The sequence below is a fragment of the Schistocerca gregaria genome, chromosome 2 (genome assembly GCF_023897955.1).
Source record: "Schistocerca gregaria isolate iqSchGreg1 chromosome 2, iqSchGreg1.2, whole genome shotgun sequence".
NCBI lineage: Eukaryota > Metazoa > Arthropoda > Insecta > Orthoptera > Acrididae > Schistocerca > Schistocerca gregaria.
In genome coordinates, this window is record NC_064921.1 from 580,799,530 (window position 1) to 580,824,311 (window position 24,782).

General features: G+C 42.2%; 1 protein-coding gene across 1 annotated transcript in view; it reads right to left on the reverse strand.

The window, feature by feature from the left end:
* Positions 1-2,123: 2,123 nt before the first annotated feature.
* Positions 2,124-24,782, reverse strand: part of LOC126333259 (uncharacterized) — a 222,623-nt gene continuing 199,964 nt past the window's right edge. The window contains exon 3 of the mRNA XM_049996725.1: positions 2,124-6,920. Within this exon, the coding sequence (XP_049852682.1) occupies positions 4,033-6,906 (2,874 nt within the window). The 5' untranslated portion in view covers positions 6,907-6,920 and the 3' untranslated portion in view covers positions 2,124-4,032. The remainder of the gene's footprint in view (positions 6,921-24,782) is intronic.

Consider the following 24,782-nt stretch of genomic DNA (forward strand, 5'->3'; position numbering starts at 1 on the left):
AAGCAGCGGAAACTCTCGCCATGTGTGTGAGTGGGCATTGTCTTGCTGAAATGGATAGCCAGGATGGATTGCCATGAAGCGGGAAAAACAAGCATATCGACCACATAGCGTTGTGCTGTAAGAGTGCCACAGATGACAAACCAAAGTGGTCCTACAGTTAAAAGTAATTGCACCCTCAACCAACATTCCAGGCTGTCAGGCCGTATGGTTGGCGACAATGTGACTGGTATCCTGCCATTGTCTACGGCCTCTCCAGACACGTTTTTGGCCTATCTCATTGACTACAGTAGAATTGTCTTCAATGATGGGTCGCACATCTAACGGAGCCTCAGTGACCAGCGAACAAGTGTTAGAGGTGGAATACCAACCTGTCACCCACCAAACGGCCCTACAACCAGTATCCTTGGTCTGTAGTACCATTTGATTTCATCGAAGGACCCCTTTGGCTGTCATCCATGGCAACCCCATGGCACAGTGGTATATCTGCGTTATTTCGCACCATGTTTTGTAGTCCTCCATGGCAAGCTATCCTGGAGTTACATTTCAGCAAGATAATGCCCACCTGTACAAGACGAATTTCTACTGCTCGTCTTCGTGCTTGCCAAACCACAATTTGGCCAGACAGGTTTGAGCATTATGGACAGTGCTCTCCAAACAGCTCGGGATTTTGACGATATAATGTGTCAATTGGACAGAACTTGGCATGACATCCCTAAGGAAGGAATCCAACAACTCTGTCAATCAGTGACAAGGCGGATTGCTGCTTGTATAAGGGCCAGAGATGGAGTGATGTGTTATTGACTTGCTCAATTTCTGAAGTTCTTTCTCTTGAATAAATCATCCAATTTTTCTGAAATTGTAATCATTTGTTTGTCTGTACATGTAAATCACCCAGTTTACATGCCATTTGGGTAACTGCTTCATGGTACGTCTTTTTTTTTTGTCTCAGGAGTGTGTATTCTGGAACTGTATGAAGAAAATTGTTAACACCTCCAGAGAAGTATGACTATAATAACAATAAAAAAGAACAATTTATGTAAAGCACGTCACCTTGGAATACTTAAACACCCAGACAAAATGCCTATACAATATACCTTGATGATAAGACAAAAGAAAAGATTAATGAAGCAATTTGAATTTTTGGTAGATCTTATGAAATTAAGGTATCACCATAATGTAAAATGAAAACATTAATCATTGCTCAAACTATAGGAACCTGCCTGTAATATTATATTCTTAAAGATTTAACTGAAGGCTGTTAAAGATAAAGTAGCAACAAAGACTGATATCTTTCAGAAGACGAAATTTGCGTTTTGGAAGTGGAAGGCAGTAATAATTATATAATAGAACTGGAGAGATCAAAGGTTGGAAAAGAATGTTTACAAAAAGCAGAGTATACAAAAGGTATGAAAATACTCAAAAGTATAAAAACAGTACTGCCCTCTCTGAACCTGCCTACTTAATATACTGATACAGACAATACAGTAGTATAACTAAAAAAAAACAGAAGGCTCAAAATTGGCGGTAATTTCATTTCACTTTTTGAGATTATTTTAGTGTATTGAGCAAAAGTGCTGTTTCATACAACAAAACTGAAATATTTGCACCAGATAAAGTAAATATCAAAGCAAACATCAAAATTCTGAAACACTTTTGTAAAACAAGTAAATGCAATGTGTTATTTGGACAGCACAGTAGCAAACAACATTAGTCCAACGTATATTAAAAAAGAGTTGCTGAGGCAAAACAAACTTTTTAGAAGCAACATAATCTACTGAAACAATAGCCACAAACCAATAAATACCAATAGGTGTTGTCAGGAGAGTTGAAACCAGATACGAGTCATGAACAAATACTATGAGATATTTTAGGAGGGTCATGGATATGAGTTGTGTTCCCTTGGAATCAAGAATGGAAAATGAAAGTAATAGATATGTTACACTACAGAAGATTCCAATAAGTATTTTGGATGAAGGTAAAATACAATCAGATAATCTGACTGGAAACTGACATGGAAGAGACACTGTATAAAACATTACCAGCATTTTCAGGAAAAGTTCAAGGCAAACCAGTTCATTCAGATCACTGCTACCAAGTGTGATTACTACAAGGAAGCACAGCAATGTGAGAATTCTGTTTTATTCACTGATCTGCTACATTTAATACACTTAAAAAACATAAAATATACAGAAAACTGTTAAAACAGTCTAATTAAAAACATATAAACATTTTGCACTATAGTACACATTGCAGTAAATCATTAGATTACAGCAGTTTATATGAAATTACAATTTAGTGCAACAACACCATTTTATTTTTAGAAAATTTAATTAAAAACATACAAACATTTTGCACTTTAGTACACATTGCAGTAAATAATTAGATTACAGCAGTTTAAATGAAATTACAATTTAGTGCAACAACACCATTTTATTTTTAGAAAATTTCATATTTAACATTGTATCAGTCTTCATACATTCACCACTAGCATAAATTAACAATTATATACTTGCAACAACCAGTACACTGTCACTGAGTAGGACTGCGTATGTATTATGGATAAACTCATTACATCAGTTGTTTAATGATCAATATATTGTCCCATTCCATGTATTTTTAGACAGTATTGTTAAGCTCAAAAATAAAATCACATTGCAGAATTTGCTATATCTGGCAACTAACATGTATGGGAATTGCTCTAATTTCTGCTTGAACGAGACTTTTATAACAATTCAGAGCTGCTTTACGCATTCTTCCCTAATACAAGCAGATCTTATAAACCTCATCCATAGTGTTTCACCATCTACACTATGGAAATAGTGTCCATTAACTGACTCATTGTTTTGATATATAAGTGGTATTATTGCAAGTAATATTACCTCACTCAGAAACGTCTATTGCTTTTTTGATGATTCCTGCAAGATCATAAAACATGTTGCAACAATGCAACTTTAAAACATGGAAAGTACCTTACTTTCTGTGTGGTTCATTACATGGTGCAAGCTGTTTGCTTCATTATGGGGTCAGACATGTATTTTTGGTATATGTGATGAGTCGTGTAGGCTGTAATGTTGCACTTTTGTGTTGTTGTTGTTGTCGATGATGGCAGGACAGCTATAAAAGGGAACTGCTAGCATCACATAACCTGTTCCTCTCACATAAAAGAACTACTGCCTCAGCTAAAGTCCTCATACAATGACAACATTAATGATACATCTTAGAGAGATTTGGAACTTAAACTAGGTCTTTTTGTACAAAGTGTGGTGGTAGTGACCTTTATGCCTCCATCTGTCTTTCCCTTGTCAGCCAAATTCTAATGATGGAAATTTCTTTCAGTTCCAGGATTCAAACCAGATAGCTCCACACTAAACAGCACCACACACAGGAGCATTACCAAATGTGGCATGGAGACCAGTATCTCTGATCCACTAATAAGCTGAATGAATAAAGCAGGTGACATATGTACCTGTAATTCACTCATAGCCATGATTTCCAAATAAAGCCTAATGTATAAGCTCAATCATACCAATACTGAAAATGGAAATCAATAACGTATGAGAATTTTATGCTAAGTAAAAAATTATAACTTATATTTTATTGATTGTCAAATATATTTAAGTTATATTACAACAGTATGCTCAGTCTATTTTCTTTATTAATAATATTAGTTCCAAATATGAAAGAAAGTCACAACCAATGTGTTATCACAAAATAAAAGATTAAATTTTTCACAGAAAGTGTCATGTCAATAATATTATTTACGCACACCCCTGAATCGATTCATTACGTTTTCTTCCCATGCACACATACACAAATGGGGCAGGTCAAGAGTATTGCGTGCAGCACAACACAGGTGAAGCACTGTAAACTTAATATAAGACAAACTCACAACACAAGTCACACATACAATAATTGTTTTGCAATGACAGAAACCTCATGTGACATCTCTTAGGAATAACAACTGTTCACTTTAGCATGAGCAACAGAAATGCACACACACTTCATGTATATTTTAGTATGCTATCAGACACTTCATTCACCAGTTCCTCTCTTAGCAGGGAATCTTGGGCGCAGGAAATATCTTTTGGCCTTCAGCTTTTCAGCAATCCGAACACTTCGTCTAGGCTCACCTTCTCTCCGCTGAGTCCAAATGTGGCGTGGCAAGCTAAAAGCAAAGGAAACAACAAAACTGAATAGACCTTTATGGTCCCATGGCTCTCTGCTTCTCTTTGCAATCGCTTTAGATTTTGTCGCTACTCCACTCAGTTTAGGTGAGCGAGGATACAGTAATGATATTGAAAATTCAGGTAACTGCAGCGGAGAGTCTTGCCCCACAGCCGTAGGTGGTGATTGGACCTGATGCTCTGGTGATGAAAATTCCGGTAACTGCAGAGGAGAGTCTTGCCCCACCGCCTTAGCTGGAGACTGGACCTGATGCCTCCCAGCAGGTGGACTAGCAGTGGGAGGCTGTGAGGAATTTGCTTGTGAAGATGGATTAGTTGGGCTCAATGTTGAAGCTGATGACAGCTGTGTAGCTGATGTACCGTCATCAGAGACTTGATCCCTTTTTTTCTGCGTTGGGGATGGAACTGGCGAAACAAGCAGTTGCATAGATGGCTCTAGTGATTTATCACACACTGTAGTGATGGAAACAGATGGTACTGGCTGGTGCTCAGCTTGATCTAGTGGCAACTCATTTGTCATTGGTGATGCTGCCGGCTGTACCAGTGGTGAGTGAGCCAGTGCAAGCTGTATGGGCATAAGCTTGCCAGACAATGTCAGAGAGTTCACATTCTTGACTGCATGGTCCTTCGATACGGAAGTACATGATGGATTTGTCTTGATTGACGACTTTCGAGCAGATGACAAATCTGATCTTCCTGATGATGTGCTTGCTTGCACAGCTGGTGGTGATATCTGTACCATCAGTCCATCAGGTCCTGGAGACCCACATAATGGCGGGTGTAGAGGGTTAGACTGTTTTTGTAACAAGTGTGGAGGTGATGCGTTTTGCTGTACATAAGCTGGAACTGGTTGCAAAAGTAATGGTCGATTTGCTTCAGGTGAGTTATACAGATCATTGGACAAAATAGGAATCTGTATAGATGGCGAGGTAGCCTGTAAAGATGATCGTGCCACTTGTGGCTGCTCAGTGTGTTGCAGCTCATTTAGAGGCTGCGATTGTTCTGGAGGTTTATTGATAGTGGATGAAGTTGATTTTACTGTTGGTGAAGACGATTCCCCAGGTGGAGACGTCAGCCGTAGTTGTGACTGTGCAACTGGCAAAATTATTTGTTCAGATGGTATGCCCAGGTGTTTAAATGATGCTGCTGCCTCTGTGGGTGATGATGACAATTGCAAACCCTTAATGAGCACAACTCCCGATGGCCCAGACTGTGGTTGGTCAGTACATGACTGGTTTACTTCTTTCTGCTCCTGCAACTGGTCCCCATTTTGTGAATGTCTGTTTTCTGCACCATCTTTTTCATCATTATTCTCATCATGCATAATTTCTTTTCCTGCAGCAGCACATTCTGCATCACTGTTTTCTGAACTTTTTCCCACTGGTTCATTTTGCACAGCTTGGTAATCTATTGCCAGTAGTTCGTTTTGCACAGCTTCACCATCTTCTTGAAGTGGTTCATTGTTCAGAGGCTGGTAATCTATTGCCAATAGTTCATTTCGCAGAGCCTCGCCATCTTCTTCCAATGGTTCATTTTTCACAGCATGGTACTCTATTGCCAATAGTTCGCTTTGCACAGCTTGCCCATCTTGTATCTCGATGATTTTTGGTCGGTGGTTCTGTTCGAGCTCATCTTCATCAGACACATCACTGAACTCATATACCACAATCTCCTCATTCAGGACGTTAGAACTTCTCTCACACATTTCAGGTTGCCATACGGGGAATACCAGTGGGGTAACAGGTGGAGGGACTACTATGCTGTGCAAAACCATAAAACTTCCATCTTCTCCAACCATCACTGCACTGGATTCGTGATATTGATATGAAACGTTTGGCGGACCCATTACTACAAATGAAGGATGTCCTGGTGGTAGTGTTTGCTGATGTTGGTGGTTCTCCCTCATGTTAGGAGCAGGACACGGTGTAGGAGGTCGCTGATTGCCATGGACTTCGTCCTTTAACTTATTAGAAACATTTGGCAGTTTTTTGGATGTCGGAAAATCTGCTGGATGGTCGTCATTGGAATCTTTTGCTGTTGCATGTACAGGTTCCACATCTCTCGGCACTATTTTTGGCAGTGATAAATCAGTTGGCTGATCATTTTCGAAAAATTCACCTCCACCACTAACTGTATTGGCAATCAGGGAAGGTGGCATGTAGCATACGGATATGGACGATGTTTGGGTGCTGCTTCCAGCGATGGGAATGTCGAAGTCAGAGCCGTTGCGGGAAGAGTGTGCTCTGTTTAGATCATCCAGCATCTGCAGTGGGCAACTGGCATTTTCTGTACTAGGAAAAGGGGTAGCATACGTCGAATTTCGTGTACTGGGTGCAGAGCTCCCGGCCACTGGAGGACAAGAAGTCCATGCAGCTGACATCTCGGTGTCCTGTTGAGGTCGACCGTTTAGTATGGAGACGGTGGCGCGAAGTTGATTGCTGAACACAGACTCACTGGCGCTGATGTTGAGCGGAGACGTTCCGCTGCCTTCCCCGTCGTCTGTGGTGGAATCTGGCTCGTACGTCGACGCGTCTTCGGCGTCCTTGTCGCACCGGGGCGCCCGCCACCTGCTGCGGTAGGCCAGAACTCCCGTGTCGTCCGCTCCAAAGTCGCGGGCCTCCGAGGGCCACTCGCTGCCCGCCGTCTCGCGGAACAACAACAACAGCTCGTCCAAGTCCTCCTCCTTGTTTGAAGGGACCGCGTCCGATCTGGATCCCAGCATAGGCGATGTGTGTCCTGAAACACCAAACATGAACAGCATATTAATGATACACTTTGTTATACTGACACGACAACTGATGTTAAGATGCGGCTACACGATGTCTTTTTTCTGTTCAGCTTTGCGCATGCGTTTACATTTCCACCAGCGCAAACACGGATAAGCATTTGTTAGAATTCGAAAGGGTGCCTTATAATGCATTGCTTCCCAGGTTAGATGAAAATCTCTCGCGCTGTTTAGCAGACGACAGGTTACTGGGGCCCATTTGTGTTGAGCTGTGTGCTGAGGTTATGCTTTAAGGTGATTTATGTGCAATGTCTCTTGACTCCAAAGACAGCACGCTGAAATTTATAGATGATGAGAGATAAAAGGAAGTCATACTAAAAGCGACTCCTCAAAATTTTGTAAATAAATATTTAATATGTGATACCTTGAGCATCTAGTATTATATAAGAAATATGCTATCATATTACTGTATACAGGGTGAACACCTAACGTTACCGCTGGATATAATTCGTAAACCACGTCAAATACTGACGAATCGATTCCACACACCGAACGTGAGGAGAGGGGCTAGTGTAATTGGTTGATACAAACCATAAAAAATGCACTAAAGTATGTTTTTTAAAACAAACCTACGTTTATTTAAGTGGAACCCCGTTAGTTTTGTTAGCACATCTGAACATATAAACAAATACGTAATTAGTGCCGTTTGTTGCTTTGTAAAATGTTAATTACATCCGGAGATTTTGTAACCTAAAGTTGAGAATGTGTACCGTGATGTGCCTACAACCCCAGAGGATATGAAACAACGTATTGTGGCAGCCTGCGGCGACACTACACCAGATGGACTGCGGCGTGTACGACATTCATTACGCCAGAGACTGCAATTGTGTGCATCAAATGATGGCCACCACAATGAACATCTATTGGCCTGACATGTCGGGACACACTCTATTCCATTCTGTAATTGAAAACGGAAAGCACGTGTGTACGTGTACCTCACCCCTCATGGTAATGTACATGTGCGTCAGTGAAAAAGACCAGAAAAAGGTGTTAGCATGTGGACGTAATGTGCTGTTTCAGTCTCTTCTGTACCTAAGGTCCATCACCGTTCCCTTTGGATCCCTACGTAATTCGGTGCTCTCCGATACACACGATCGAACAGCGGTGGAGTGGTACTCAAGCGTTAACTTTAGGTTACAATATCTCCGGATGTAATTAACATTTTACAATGCAACAAACGGCACTGATTACGTATTTGTTTATATGTTCAGATGTGCTAACAAAACTAACGGGGTTCCACTTAAAAAAACGTAGGTTTGTGTTAAAAACATACTTCCGTGCATTTTTGTATGGTTTGTATTAACCAATTACACTAGCCCCTCTCCTCACGTTCTGTCTGTGGAATCGATTCGTCAGTATTTGATGTGATTTACGAAATATACCCAGCGGTAATGTTAGGTGACTCACCCTGTATAAGAAATGTCCCTTCAGATTACTGTAAAGAATAAGATAAGTCTCGAAGCAGTAAATATGAGAAGAAGCACACTATAAATGTGTGAGAAGTGTGTAAGAAAACTGTTGACTGTTAGAGACTTAACAGCACAGCACTTGAGGGGGCGTGAGATCTGAACGAAAGAAAATAAGGGGTATTTGTGCAACTCCTCAACAAATAACTAGAAACTGAAATGGACATTAATGATGCAAAAAATACAAAACTGGAAAATGCAGCCTCTATTCTAGTGGGTTCTGGGATTTGTGACCCTCCCCAATTAGTTGAGTCCAAGGATAGCAACATATATATAATAATTTATGATCGAAGTTGTTTAAATAACTTTTTTATAAAATAAAATACAAATGACTTATTGGAAGTCTATTAGACTTTACGTAACAACTAGGAATCTTCGTTGAGTATTTCTCAGTTTCAGAAATAATGACTGAAATGTCTTGTTTTCAAATGCGAAATAAATAGTTCAAATTGGTATGTAAGTCGCCAGTTACCAGCTACTTAAATGTTATTGCCAACATTTCTGCTGCCCCAGTCAGAAAATTTCAAATCTCGTTGTGACTTCATTAAATTTTGAAAGAAAATTTTGCCGTCATTTGGTATTTCTCGCACTAGATAATTTTCGTACCACAGTCCCTTTGTGTTTTCTTTTTCTGTTGACATTTAATCACACGAAATAGAGCACAAACGTCCGAGCAAAGAAGGGGATGCATAGCAGGCTGCTTGCGCAATAATGCAACGTTTGCACACGAGAACGCCCTTGCAAATGTGCGTTCTTTCCCACTAATTTTTATGCATGGTCTCTGTTCTGGTAGATGGTCCACAAGTTTCTGCAAGAGTATCATATCCAACTGCAGCCACTCATCTATAATTAGATCCCATGAAGTTACCAAATTGTGGGGCGGCTGACAAGTTGCCGCGCGGGATTACCCGAGCGGTCTTAGGCGCTGCAGTCATGGACTGTGTGGCTGGTCCCAGGGGAGGTTCGAGTCCTCCCTCGGGCACGGACGTGTGTGTTTGTCCTTAGGATAATTTAGGTTAAGTAGTGTGTAAGCTTAGGGACTGGTGACCTTAGCAGTTAAGTCCCATAAGATTTCACACACATTTGAACTTTTGTTATGAGATCGGGGGATTTAGCGGGGCAGTAGCACTAACATTGTTCACTGAAATTAATAGAGTTATAAAAATTCTAAAAAACAAAAGCTCATGAGATGTTGACAGAATTTCAAACAGAATTCTGGAAACATAATAAATAATGTCATCAATGGTGTGTGAAATGCACCACTGACACAGATAATTTTTTCAGAAAGGTTAAAATATACAACTGTTAAACCTATACATAAGACAGGCCAAAGACAGTCAGCTGGCTACATCCACTAACCTAAGTCACTCCATCCTACGAACTCACAAGAAATTTGAATTTTTGGTGGCAAGGTAGGACAGTTGAGCTACCTATACTAACCTAAGAAAATGGTGGGAAAGAAAGGGCACTTGGACTACCTCCACTAACCTAAGTCACATCGTCCTAGGAACTGGCCGGAAGTCTGAACTTTGATGAGGAGATAGGTCAATTGGGCTACCTCTACTAAGCTAAGAAAATAGAGGCAAAAAAACAGTACTCAGGATACCTGCTCTAACCTAAGTCCCCTCCTCCTAGGAACTGGACGTAAGTTTTTCTTTAAACAATTACAAGCAGTACCACCATCAATTTTGTTAGCCATCCTCTTGGAAAATTTTGTTGAGCACAGTTGGTATGCAAAGGGGTTCGCTACGCTTCCGACTACCTAATTTCAACCACTTTTCAAGGTCATCCAACCACATTTCCTACATACATCGAGGGACGTAGGCAACCTTGTTTATTACGCTGATACTAAACACTCACCCTGCCGGCGGTCTGGAGGGAGGGAAAACAGGTGTGAAAAACGATTCAGCCTGTTCTGGGCTGCTGGAGAGAGAAAGGAGTGCAGTCTATTTATTTTTTGTGTAATTTATTTAGCTACGAATTTCTCCTAATTTATTCATTACGCTCTTGCAAAACACTCGCCCTAACATGCTTGGAGTCACACTATCCAGTTTACAGATCTCGAAAGTACTCCTAAATAATGTTTTACGCTGATGTGCAGAGACAAAAACAACTTGTAAATTACGAGGTCGTGCAGTGGCTAGCACAGTAGAGTCACATTCGGAAGACGCTGACAACGTTTAAACACCTGAAAATAATTCAACGCACAAACACTCAGTTCAAATGAACCTAATCAACCCATCGAACTCTGATTCTACTGGGTGGAAAACGTAACGCGTGGAAACTCTCCAGATGCGGGAAACTGACCCAAATGCTCATCCTAATTACATAATTAATCACAAAGGTCGGTCCTACTTACACAACTATATGGATAGCACTGAACAAGAGCCGCAATACTTCGCAGAAAACTGACAAATCGTTTCTCCTGTTTGGGAAAGAAATTATACAGTTCGAAACCAGCGACAGGAACTCTCAAACTCTACACTACACCTACAAGCTAGGGGATGAATATTCGACTCACTAGATCCTGCAGTTCGACTGAGATGAGTTCAAAAAAGTCTATTAGCTACAAGCATATACCATCTGTCCCTGTTTGACGTCACAGTTCACTACACACGCCTACAAAAAAATTACCCTAATCGAAGCCAGTGGGAGATCCTCGTCTGAAAAGACTGCCTTCTCATCCGTATACAATCACAAACTGCGTGATCGATCTACTACGCTAACAGTCTCACGGCACCTGCCTCACCGAAATGCCTCGCCACGAAAGACCCTCTTTCCCCTTCAAGTGCATCCTGCTCGTCCCTAATACCTACGAAACACAGCTGGCACAGCCCCACAACGGCTCGCGTTCACAGACTTTCTTTTTACGTCACGTAGTACACTCGAGCAGGGCCGGACGATAGTCAACGTTCAGCGTTCGATTATTTTATTTATTTAACAGGAACTTCGCTCCTATAATAAAGCAAAACATTTCTGTTCACAACAAATGTCCTATTTTTCACGAAAATAGACAAAGTTCAGTTTTATGAGCAAATATCTATATAGTTTCACACGTTCGATTTAGAAACTCATAACCTCTCTGAACACATTTACATCTAAACCGATATTTCCACTCACGAATACAGATTTCCGTGATTTCGCAGATTCCAAATCACGCCCTATAATTTACCAAGTCAAATAACGTCCTTCTCATATCTAGACAACCGGCAAACGTGTCTTCCACCTGTTAGATGCACGCTCCACAATCGACCTCCTCTCAGCTAAATAAAGAAGTCAAATGCGAAGAAGCACTCGACCGAACAATTTACAAGATAACAGAATAAAGTCCCAGCACAAACCCACATCCGTATTCAATCTTGTCAAATTACCACTTGATCACGAAAGCTGTGCAGCACATTTCTAAGTATTAGTTGGCTAATCGGCCATCTAGACGACTACACAGTTAAGTCAAATACATTACCGCAACAGCCCTCTCCGTTCAGATGGCCTCTCACTGTCAGCAGGAAACTTGAATCATCCCCACCACAGGCCCCACATGGACAGAACATCCAACCAAATCGAACACATATATATTTGATCGCTATAACTATAATTGAATGACATTCGACAGTGAGCTAAGTATCCGTAATACACTCTGCTTATGGCTCTGGAAATAGAAATATCTGTACCCTTCTTATCACTTGACATACACTCCCCTTTGCTATCACAGTATTCCACATCAAATCCAAGGCTTCCTTACCACTGGACATAGTCATATCCTTTACAAACATATCAGAATACAAGCACATACTTTATAAACCAGATGCTCCCAGTTAAGAATATTATTCGGCTAAGAAACGTATTATTAAACCTGTATTTTCAACCTCCTCAACCCACGGCGGCTACATCATTATCCAGTATATGTAAAGCATTCTCTCTCTCTATGCCATGTCAGAGGTTCCATAATATATCCACTGGGCTACAGGCGATGCTTGAATAAGAAGGATCGCAAGCAGTGGATGACATCGGAAGAAATGTACACTAGCTTTTCAGATCTCTATTGCTACGCTATACGCTAGAAATGCAGTATCCGATTTTGACTTCGAGGTTTGTCTCAAGTTCTAAACTGACATTAAAACAGTCTATCGCAGAAAATGAGACCTCCCGCAGTGACGCAATTGTCATCAGCTGATGACGGGAATACCACTATCCAAGACCACGGGAGAGTGGTGCACCTCCCTACCAAACCTCCCTTTACAGGACGTTTGATTTTTGGAGGTTAGATAAATCAGTTGGGACACCTCTAGACTTTGCACAGCGCAACTAACTTTTTTACTGCTGTTACTAAAACACACACTCAATGATTTTTAAATAAAATTAACTTACAAGATAACGAAATTGGAATAGTTGTAATGCATTCGCGTGGGTTTGCAAACTACAGTTCGAATCTGAATGCTATGCATCCTGTTTCGACTTATTCCTCATATTGCTATCATACACGCGGTTACTGATCCAGTGTTAGCATCCCCCGGAAGGTGTCGCCCTACAACAAAACTGCTTCCCCAACTCGAACAAGGGTTGTCAGTCAATCATTGTGTGGTAACCAACAACGTGCAAGTGGACGAAAAAGACACCGATGATCTACTGAAATAATAAGCATTAAATTGATTATATGAAGAATTTTACCAATTCTAAATTAATTTCAACCCCGACCAGTCATGTGAAAGCATGTTTACCAATTTCAGTATCATAGTGAAACCACCCCTTCTCCACTTTTCGAATCTGGATATATGACTATGCTGTACGACCGTTCATTGTTAATTCTCTAAAACATAAATCATTAAAGTGTATTAGACAGTACCCTACATATTTCTAACACCTACAGCACATTGCTTAATTTACGATCTATGTCTATGCAGATGGAAGTCACAGAGCATTCGCACAGTCTTATGCTGTCATCGAGAAACCCGGCCTGCGCCACTGCTAGCTATTTAATATTCACCCGACCAGAAGTAGTCAGCTACATTTCACGTCTCGTGAATGGATGGAGCTCGCTGAGTCCTCGCACATCCAAGTGTACAAGATTTCTCGAGATGCGTCAATGTCGAGGAGGTTAGCACTCTTTATCAATGTACAGTAACAGATTTGAAAGTGTTGTGATCTAACAGCAGACCGTCAAGAAGAAAAATAACTAGGAAAGGGTGATTTTTTATGCGTAATGGAGCATCAGACGGATAGAGTTCGAGGCATTTTTACGTAAATCAACCAAGCCAACAATTTCAAACTATTATTCTAGAGTCTAGGATCAGTAGCTGGAAGTTAGTGTTAAGAGAGAGAAAATAAACACACGCACTCGTAAGGCTGCAGCGTTCATCACTTGAAACTGGCTATAACGTTAGATCGCTTAAGTTTCCAACCTATCACACGTATGGAATGTAGCCCCGTTAATATTCCAATGTAAGAAATATACTTCAAGCGCATGACATACATTCTTCTTCTCAGTTTCTCTAGGATAAACTATCTCATCGAACAGTAAAACGAAAAAAAACTAGTTTCTTAAAACAATTTTCTTTGTGTTAGGAGCACAATATAGCTTTCCAGTGATGTATAGCGACCACTGTTCACATCCGATTACCCTTCAGAAATTATACTATGCGTGCATCAGCCCTATGTATAAAATTACCGTTACTAACAGGGAAAGCCTCTTACAAGAAAAAAGGGTAAATGCATTCGAGCATCTACCAACATTCGAAGATTACAAGTCATTCTACCACTAAATCTATAAGCAGCACACCTGTTCAAAAATCGTTCAAATGGCTCTAAGCACAATGGGACTTAACACCTGAGGTCATCAGTCCCCTAGATTTAGAACTACTTAAACCTAACTAACCTAAGAACAGCACACACATCCTTGCCCGACACAGGATTCGAATCTGCGATCATAGCAGCAGCAAGGTTGCGGACTTGAGCGCCTAGAACCGCTCGGCCACATAGGCTGGCTACCACATCTGTCAAACAAATGTATACACAGGGGGTTGCAGTACCTCAGAAGCACCTATCGCTAACTTCAAGTTTCCTGCTGACAGTGAGAGGCCATCTGAACGGAGAGGGCTGTTGCGGTAATGTATTTGACTTAACTGTGTAGTCGTCTAGATGGCCGATTAGCCAACTAATACTTAGAAATGTGCTGCACAGCTTTCGTGATCAAGTGGTAATTTGACAAGATTGAATACGGATGTGGGTTTGTGCTGGGACTTTATTCTGTTATCTTGTAAATTGTTCGGTCGAGTGCTTCTTCGCATTTGACTTCTTTATTTAGCTGAGAGGAGGTCGATTGTGGAGCGTGCATCTAACAGGTGGAAGACACGTTTGCCGGTTGTCTAGATATGAGAAGGACGTTATTTGACTTGGTAAATTATAGGGCGTGATTTGGAATCTGCGAAATCACGGAAATCTGTATTCGTGAGTGGAAATATCGGTTTAGATGTAAATGTGTTCAGAGATATTTGCTCATAAAACTGAACTTTGTCTATTTTCGTGAAAAATAGGACATTTGTTGTGATCAGAAATGTTTTGCTTTATTATAGGAGCGAAGTTGTTGTTAAATAAATAAAATAATCGAACGCTGAACGTTGACTATCGTCCGGCCCTGCTCGAGTGTACTACGTGACGTAAAAAGAAAGTCTGTGAACGCGAGCCGTTGTGGGGCTGTGCCAGCTGTGTTTCGTAGGTATTAGGGACGAGCAGGATGCACTTGAAGGGGAAAGAGGGTCTTTCGTGGCGAGGCATTTCGGTGAGGCAGGTGCCGTGAGACTGTTAGCGTAGTAGATCGATCACGCAGTTTGTGATTGTATACGGATGAGAAGGCAGTCTTTTCAGACGAGGATCTCCCACTGGCTTCGATTAGGGTAATTTTTTTGTAGGCGTGTGTAGTGAACTGTGACGTCAAACAGGGACAGATGGTATATGCTTGTAGCTAATAGACTTTTTTGAACTCATCTCAGTCGAACTGCAGGATCTAGTGAGTCGAATATTCTTCCCCTAGCTTGTAGGTGTAGTGTAGAGTTTGAGAGTTCCTGTCGCTGGTTTCGAACTGTATAATTTCTTTCCTAAACAGGAGAAACGATTTGTCAGTTTTCTGCGAAGTATTGCGGCTCTTGTGCAGTGCTATGCATATCGTTGTGTAATTAAAGCATGATAGGGTGAGTTGTATAGTTTGTTTTGCGATTTTAAGCCGTCCTTTTGCAGCGCTATCCATATAGTAGTGTAAGTAGGACCGACCTTTGTGATTAATTATGTAATTACGATGAGCATTTGGGTCAGTTTCCCGCATCTGGAGAATTTCCACGTGTTACGTTTTCCACCCAGTAGAATCAGAGTTCGATGGGTTGATAAGTTTCATTTGAACTGAGTGTTTGTGCGTTGAATTATTTTCAGGTGTTTAAACGTTGTCAGCGTCTTCCGAATGTGACTCTACTGTGCTAGCCACTGCACGACCTCGTAATTTACAATTTGTTTTTGTCTCTGCACATCAGCGTAATGCATTACTTAGGAGTACTTTCGAGATCTGTAAACGTGATAGTGTGACTCCAAGCATATTAGGGCGAGTGTTCTGCAAGAGCATAATGAATAAATTAGGAGAAATTCGTAGCTAAATAAATTACACAAAAAATAAATAGACTGCACTCCTTTCTCTCTCCAGCAGCCCAGAACAGGCTGAATCGTTTTTCACGCCTGTTTTCCCTCCCTCCAGACCGCCGGCAGGGTGAGTGTTTAGTATCAGCGTAATAAACAAGGTTACCTACGTCCCTCGATGTATGTAGGAAATGTGGTTGGATGACCTTGAAAAGTGATTGAAACTAGGTAGTCGGAAGCGTAGCGAACCCCTTTGCATACCAACTGTGCTCAACAAAATTTTCCAAGAGGATGGCTAATAAAATTGATGGTGGTACTGCTTGTAGTTGTTTAAAGAACACTTACGTCCATTTCCTAGGAGGAGGGGACTTAGGCTAGAGCAGGTATCCTGAGTACCGTTTTTTTGCCTCTATTTTCTTAGCTTAGTAGAGGTAGCCCAATTGACCTATCTCCTCATCAAAGTTCAAACTTCCGACCAGTTCCTAGGATGATGTGACTTAGGTTAGTGGAGGTAGTCCAAGTGCCTTTTATTTACCACCGTTTTCTTAGGTTAGTATAGGTAGCTCAACTGTCCTACCTTCCCGCCAAAAATTCAAACTTCTCGTGAGTTCGTACGATGGAGTTCAAATTGGTTCAAATGACTCTGAGCAGTATGGGACTTAACATCTGAGGTCATCAGTCCCCTAGAACTTTGAACTACTTAAACCTAACTAACACATCCATGCCCGAAGCAAGATTGGAACCTGCGATCGTAGCGGTCGCGTGGTTGCAGACTGTAGCGCCTAGAACCACTTGACCACACCGCCCGGCTACGATGGAGTGACTTAGTTTAGTGGAGGTAGCCCAGTTGACCTATCTTTCAGCCATTTTTGGACAACGGTACTGGTGTCATCAGTTGACGTCAATCGCGTTATTAGCTGACGTCACGTAACGTCAAGTACTTGCGTCACGGCCGCCATATTGGATTTGGGACGATAGACCCTCTTGCTCCACTACTCACAGTTTCAACATTAGCTACTTAGTCAGGGTTTTAGCTCTCACAATAAAATATTTTTTTCCTCGCAGGTACCTTCACAAATAAGCTGTGGAACCATGTGCAACATTTAAGGGATTGAATCGTATCTTCCTCCTGCTCAACTTCGCTGATTTCTAGAGTAAAGTTGAAGATGTATTGCCACCTTTCATTGGCACTGTTGGTTTCTGTTATTTTAGTTATGTTAGGCCTACTTTTGTATTCCTCGGGTTCATTGTAAAGGAAGAACCTCTTCTGAGGACTACCAACGTTCTCTACAGCAGATGATACTGCTCTACTTCTGTGTCTTTTTTTGTAGGGTTGAGATAGGGGAGATATCTTATGGGCCTACTGACATTCCTACTACTGGCTTGTTTTGCAGGAAGTGAAGAACTTAGGAATGCATGATTTTTTTTAGTTTTTCCTCATTTTTATGAGAATTCTTAACTTGTCTGTCCACTCATTTCTCGTTCCTCATTTCTAACTTTTGGTTCTGGATTGGATTTAGTCGCCACGAAGTCCGAGTCCCGAAAAATGTGTGGAACTAATGGCCAGATTCCAGTTTTGGAGAAGTCACTAATAGCTGTTTCCTCGGTTGCAGTCCTACCATATAACTCTGCTAAAAGCTGAGCAATACTTGTCTGACTAATATTTCTGTTAGGGTTTGAACAAAGCCATCTATGTACTGTGTAGCTGTAATAAGCTACAAGTGGTTTCGAAATTATAAAATGTGTGTGTGTGTGTGTGTGTGTGTGTGTGTGTGTGTGTGTGTGATTTCCTATGGGACCAAACTGCTGAGGTCATCGGTCCCCAGACTTACATACTGCTTTAAGTTATGCTAAGAGCAACACAAACACCCATGGCCGAGAGAGGACTCGAACTTCCGGCAGGAGGGGCTGCGCAATCCGTGACATGGCGCCTCAAACCACGCGTCTAATAAAAAGTCTAGAGGCTGTAGTCTGTGAGTGGTGTGCAGAGGCAGCCAAAGAATGATTACACCATTATTACTGGCTAAAGTTACAACTCATAGATTTATTTGTCCCTTGCATGTGCGCCAAATCGCTACTCATCCTAATCGATGGCAGATGGAGCTCCAGGTTTTAAATAATAAGGAACTCCTTTTCTCTTTAATACTTGCACTGGTGGCATATACACGCCAGCAGCACCGAAAAAAGAAACACATTGTCCTTACTTCTGAATTTGCCGAACTCGGTGTTTCCCTCTTCTTGTAACGATCTTTTCGGCCCCTGCACTGTGGATAGGCTGGTTTCGTTCATATTAAATATCTGCATAGCCTGAAAACGATGTTTGTCCACTGAATCGTAGAGAAAAGCCAAATGTTCTAACTGAGGAAGAAACTTGCGGTTGGTGCAGAGTTCGTTGAGGATGCCAGAATATGAAGCTATAATACCATAGTTTACCTGTCATCCTACTTTAAAATCTATGTGTAACCCTATTTACTACTGACAAATCAAAGGTTATCTTTTGCGTTTCAGCTTGGGAACTTCCAAACATGTGGGATTCAAGCAGCGGAATGTCACCCAGCAGTTCGCCCGTAAGCTCCACAAGTAGGTGCGTAACAAAACTAAATTTCGTCAAATCAACACGTTTTTGAAACTTCCTGGCAGATTAAAACTGTGTGCCCGACCGAGACTCGAACTCGGGACCTTTGCCTTTCGCGGGCAAGTGCTCTACCATCTGAGCTACCAAAGCACGACTCACGCCCGGTACTCACAGCTTTACTTCTGCCAGTATCCGTCTCCTACCTTCCAAACTTTACAGAAGCTCTCCTGCGAACCTTGCAGAACTAGCACTCCTGAAAGAAAGGATATTGCGGAGACATGGCTTAGCCACAGCCTGGGGGATGTTTCCAGAATGAGATTTTCACTCTGCAGCGGAGTGTGCGCTGATATGAAACTTCCTGGCAGATTAAAACTGTGTGACCGACCGAGACTCGCACTCGGGACCTTTGCCTTTCGCGGGCAAGTGCTCTACCATCTGAGCTACCGAAGCACGACTCACGCCCGGTACTCACAGCTTTACTTCTGCCAGTATCCGTCTCCTACCTTCCAAACTTTACAGAAGCTCTCCTGCGAACCTTGCAGAACTAGCACTCCTGAAAGAAAGGATATTGCGGAGACATGGCTTAGCCACAGCCTGGGGGATGTTTCCAGAATGAGATTTTCACTCTGCAGCGGAGTGTGCGCTGATATGAAACTTCCTGGCAGATTAAAACTGTGTGCCCGACCGAGACTCGAACTCGGGACCTTTGCCTTTCGCGGGCAAGTGCTCTACCATCTGAGATACCGAAGCACGACTCACGCCCGGTAGAGCACTTGCCCGCGAAAGGCAAAGGTCCCGAGTTCGAGTCTCGGTCAGGCACACAGTTTTAATCTGCCAGGAAGTTTCATATCAGCGCACACTCCGCTGCAGAGTGAAAATCTCATTCTGGAAACATCCCCCAGGCTGTGGCTAAGCCATGTCTCCGCAATATCCTTTCTTTCAGGAGTGCTAGTTCTGCAAGGTTCGCAGGAGAGCTTCTGTAAAGTTTGGAAGGTAGGAGACGGATACTGGCAGAAGTAAAGCTGTGAGTACCGGGCGTGAGTCGTGCTTCGGTAGCTCAGATGGTAGAGCACTTGCCCGCGAAAGGCAAAGGTCCCGAGTTCGAGTTTCGGTCGGGCACACAGTTTTAATCTGCCAGGAAGTTTCATATCAGCGCACACACCGCTGCAGAGTGAAAATCTCATTCTGGAAACATCCCCCAGGCTGTGGCTAAGCCATGTCTCCGCAATATCCTTTCTTTCAGGAGTGCTAGTTCTGCAAGGTTCGCAGGAGAGCTTCTGTAAAGTTTGGAAGGTAGGAGACGGATACTGGCAGAAGTAAAGCTGTGAGTACCGGGCGTGAGTCGTGCTTCGGTAGCTCAGATGGTAGAGCACTTGCCCGCGAAAGGCAAGGGTCCCGAGTTCGAGTCTCGGTCGGGCACATAGTTTTAATCTGCCAGGAAGTTTCATATCAGCGCACACTCCGCTGCAGAGTGAAAATCTCATTCTGGATTCATCACGTTTTTATTCTCCAGGCTTCTCTTCAAAGTGGGCTTCGGAACGCCGTACATCCTCGACATTTCGTTTAAACCACTGTATACATTTTGGAAAGCATTAATAGCTCTCTCAATGTGTCCTTGGGACCAGAAACCAAATATCTTAGGGGGCCCTAGCTGAAAAAAAAAGATAATTTTCTAAGAAAATTGGCAACCTTGCAACTATTAATAAAAATACCCACAGAAATATTTGTATTTTCTAATTAACTCTAACTCCGTCACTGGGGCTCTAGTAGCTAAAGAACAACGTTTTTATCCCGACTACAAAGTCGATAAATTTCGTACCCACATTTTATTTATTTGCTAGACTGCCAAATAAAATGTCTTACGTTTAAGTGTTTCAATAAAATGATGCAGCACATGAAATGCAGTGAGACAATATTTGAAGACGGTAATTATAGATTTAACATTATCTGTTTCGTCTTGTGACTGAAATTATAAAATGTAAGAAATTCAATCGTCGATATGTAACCTGAATTACGAGGGTCGTTCAGTGAGTAATGCAACATTTTTTTTTTCTGAATCCAAGTTGATTTTATTCAAGATTCCAATACAACACATTATTCTCCAGTCTTCTGAATACAAACCCCTATTTTTTCAACATAATCTCCGTTCAATGCGACGGCCTCACTCCACTTTACTGGGAGCAGGGTGCACAAGAAATACGGCCTGCTACGAACTTGCGACTTCACCTAGTCGGTTTGTCTGCCACACTTGATGAACGCTCGGCTCCGAACAGGACCCATGGGAAAGCAATATTTAATTGAAACGGTAACCCCTGGAGGTCTTAACTTTGCTATGTATTGTCGAGAGCTTGCATGCATTCAAACGCGCAGTCAAGAATTGTTAAACTCTTCTGAAATAGTTACTCCCACCCCAACATAGATGGCAGGTGGTACTCGTAAGACGTACAGTGTCACGTGCTGTGACGTAAGCACCACGGCCTTTCTTTCTCGTGGGCCTCGTTGGGAGGACCTTTATGGCCGTATGGTTCCAGACTAGTGACCGACGTCGGAGCCACGTTTAGCTGCATCAATAACCTCGCCATCATCCAAGTACTGTCGTAGGACAGTGTTTCGAATTCTAAGAGAATCTTTTAGACATTCGATCTGCTGCGTCTCTGTGTTTCCTTCTTTCACGACCTGTTGTGGGTTTCGAAATGTGTCATAAACTTTTAGACATGCAGATGTTCCGATTTTCCCGTCCTTGCTTTGACACCAGTTTGCGTTTCCCATTGTAGAACGGTGCTTCTAAAAATGAGGAAAAAAATAAGTGTCTTAAAAGGGGTAGGACGTTAAACGGGCCGACTTGGAGCAGGAGAGGCACCACAAGACATTTTATTTTCTACTGTCTATACTTTTACAAATAAATTCATAAAACTTTGTCAGCATGACCAGGAAGGATTCAGAATTCACACTCATAGCAGTGGAAGTGCAAAAACATAGCAAAATAATTTTTTTTAGATATGCAATTTCATCATTTTTTCACTTACTGTTGGCTGCATTTGATGCTATAGGTACATTTTTCTTCACACGTAAAAGAGATTCTTTGATGAATTTTGCACAGCATACAAACCATACTTACAGGTGTATGAAACTCTAGAATTTTCCAAATCTATTAAAAACTGTAGTAAAAAATGAGATAATTAATTACAAAATTTGATTTTTCTCAAAAATTTCAAAACGTAACAGCTCATTCAATTTTTCATAAATTAAATAGATTCTAGAGTTTCAGACACCTGTAAGTATGGTTTGTATGCTGTGCAAAATTCATCGAACAGTCTCGCTTACTTATGAAGAAAAGTGTACCTATAGCAACAAATGAAGCCAATAGTAAGTGAAAAATGGATGAAATTTCACATGTAAAAAAAATTATTTTGTCTTGTTTTTGAACTTCCGCTGCTACGAGTGTGAATCATGAATCCTTCCTGGTCATGCTGACAAAGTTTTATGAATTTACTTGTAAGAGTATAGACAGTGGAAATTAAGATGTCCTCTGGTGCCTCTTCTGCTTCAAGCCAGCCCGGTTGACGTCCTACCCCCCTTAACATCCCTGACTCCAGCAGCAAAAATAAACTAATCCACTAAGCGTTTCAGAAAAGCGATGAGCAAAAAAAATGGTTCAAATGGCTCTGAGCACTATGGGACTTATCATCCGTGGTCATGAGTCCCCTAGAACTTAGAACTACTTAAACCTAACTAACCTAAAGACATCACACACGTCCATGCCCGAGGCAGGATTCGAACCTGCGACCGTAGCAGTCGCACGGTTCCGGACTGCAGCGACTACAACAGCGATGAGCATCACAGTAGTTGTAGTACTCTGCAATTTTTTTCCTGTCTGACAGTGGCTCAAAAAGCAGCTGAAGCTTGAAAAATAGGGGAGGGAGGGGGGGGGGGGGGAAGTGCGGTGGGAGTTGCTGCAGTATAGTTTTGAGCACTCTCTTAGGGCGTTTTTGAGGACTAGGGCAGTGTGTCTTCAAACTTCGAGGCAAACGTACACATCTGCGATCGGAAAAAGTAGTGGCGGAACGTGCGCTGGAGACAACAGAATGTGGAGGACAATCCACCAGCAGGATAACGCCACCAAGAAGACATTTCCCGCCAAAATAAATACCTTATGTCCTTCCTCACCTGCAGCTCAGACATACTAAGTCCTTTCCCGCCGAGCCGGCCGGGGTGGCCGAGCGGTTCTAGGCGCTACAGTCTGGAACCGCGCGACTGCTACGGTCGCAGGTTCGAATCCTGCCTCGGACATGGATGTGTGTGATGTCCTTAGGTTAGTCAGGTTTAAGTAGTTCTAAGTTCTAGGGGACTGATGACCTCAGAAGTTAAGTCCCATAGTGCTCAGAACCATTTGAACCTTTTTTTCCGCCGATTCACAAGTAGGGAGGGATTGAACGGGGTGGGTGATGTCATAGGAGTGGAGGAGTGGCTGAGGGGAGTTAGGTTAGTGAAGGTAGTCGAAAGACCTATTTCCCTCCAAAAATTTCCCGCCATTTCCAGATGGTGGAGGGGGATGTGACGTCATATTATGCTGTCAGACCACCACCTTCTGTGTAGTGCGGCAACTACATGTGGCATGGGCTCGACATGCCATCGGATGTCCCATGCGGGTATATTTAGCCTCGCTGCCTCCATAGCCGTCCATAATTGCGAAGGTGTTGCCAGTGCAGGATTTTGCGCACAACTGACCTCTCGATCATGTCCCATAAATGTTTGATGGGATTCATGTCGGGCAATACGGGTGGCCAAATGATTTGCTCGAACTGTACAGAATGTTATTCATACCATTTGCAGACAATTTTTGCCCGGTTACATGAGCATAAAAAGTCCATTGTTCTTTGGGAATGTGAAGCCCATCAATGGCAGCAAATGGTCTCCAAGTAGCCGAACATGACCATTCCCATTCAATGATCGGTTCAGTTGGACCAGAAGACCAGTCCGCTCCATCCAAACACACCCCGCACTATTATGCAGCCACTATCATCTTGCACAGTGCCTTCTTGACGACCTGGATCCATGGCTGCGTGGGGTCTGCGCCACACTCGAACCCTCGGACTCCAGTATCCAGTGTCCAATTAATATGAGCCCAGGAGAGGCGCTGAAGACAATCTCGTGCTGTTAGCAAAGGCACTCTTGTCGGTCATCTCCTACCACAGCCCATTAACGCCAAATTTCGTTAGCACTGACCTAACGAATACGTCCGTCCACGTACCACATTGATTTGTTCGGTTACTTCAGCCAGTGTTGCTTGTCTGTTAGCACTGACAACTTTACACAAACGCTGCAGCTGTCGATCGTTAAGTGAAGCCCGTCGGCCATTGCGTTGTCCTTGGTGAGAGGTGATGCCTGGAATGTTGTATTCTTGGCACACCCTTGACGCGGTGCATCTCGGAATATTGAATTCCCAAAGCATTTCCGTAATGGAATGTCCCTTGCGTCTAGCTCCAACTGCTACTCCGGGTTCAAAGTCTGCGGCCATAATCACGTCGGAAACGTTTTCACAAGAACCACTTGACCACAAATGACAGCTCTGACAATGCACTGCCCTTTTATACCTTGTGTACGTGATAATACTGCCATCTGTACCACTGACCAATGACTTTTGGTACCTCAGTGTATATGAATGTTGAAAAGTTTCATAAAGCAATTAATTGGCAACAGAGGTACATTTATTATGTTATAAGTTACTGTACACATTCTGGTATTGTTGTCGCTTGAACAGAAAATTTTGAACTGCTCCACACAGTGAAAAAAATTATAAGTAATTTTGCAGCATGTCTTTGTGTACCACCGAAGTTTCAGTGCCAACATATGGCGTCAGTTGTCACAATTAACGCTGTTCTCAGCGTAATGTAAGATACTGCCAACAATTAATTCAGATTCATCAAGCTGTTCTGTGGCTTCTTACTTAGTCAGGGATAAGTAACATCCATAATGCACCACAGGTTTATAGCGAAGCAGATATATCGCGTCATATTGCTCCTTATGCCATATACGAATTGGGGTACGATATATCGGTGTTAAGAACATCATCCATGATGTCTGAGAATAACAGTCTAGCTTCTCATCATGAATTTCACTGAAGTCTCCGTGAACAGCGAGCTTAAGGAAAACTG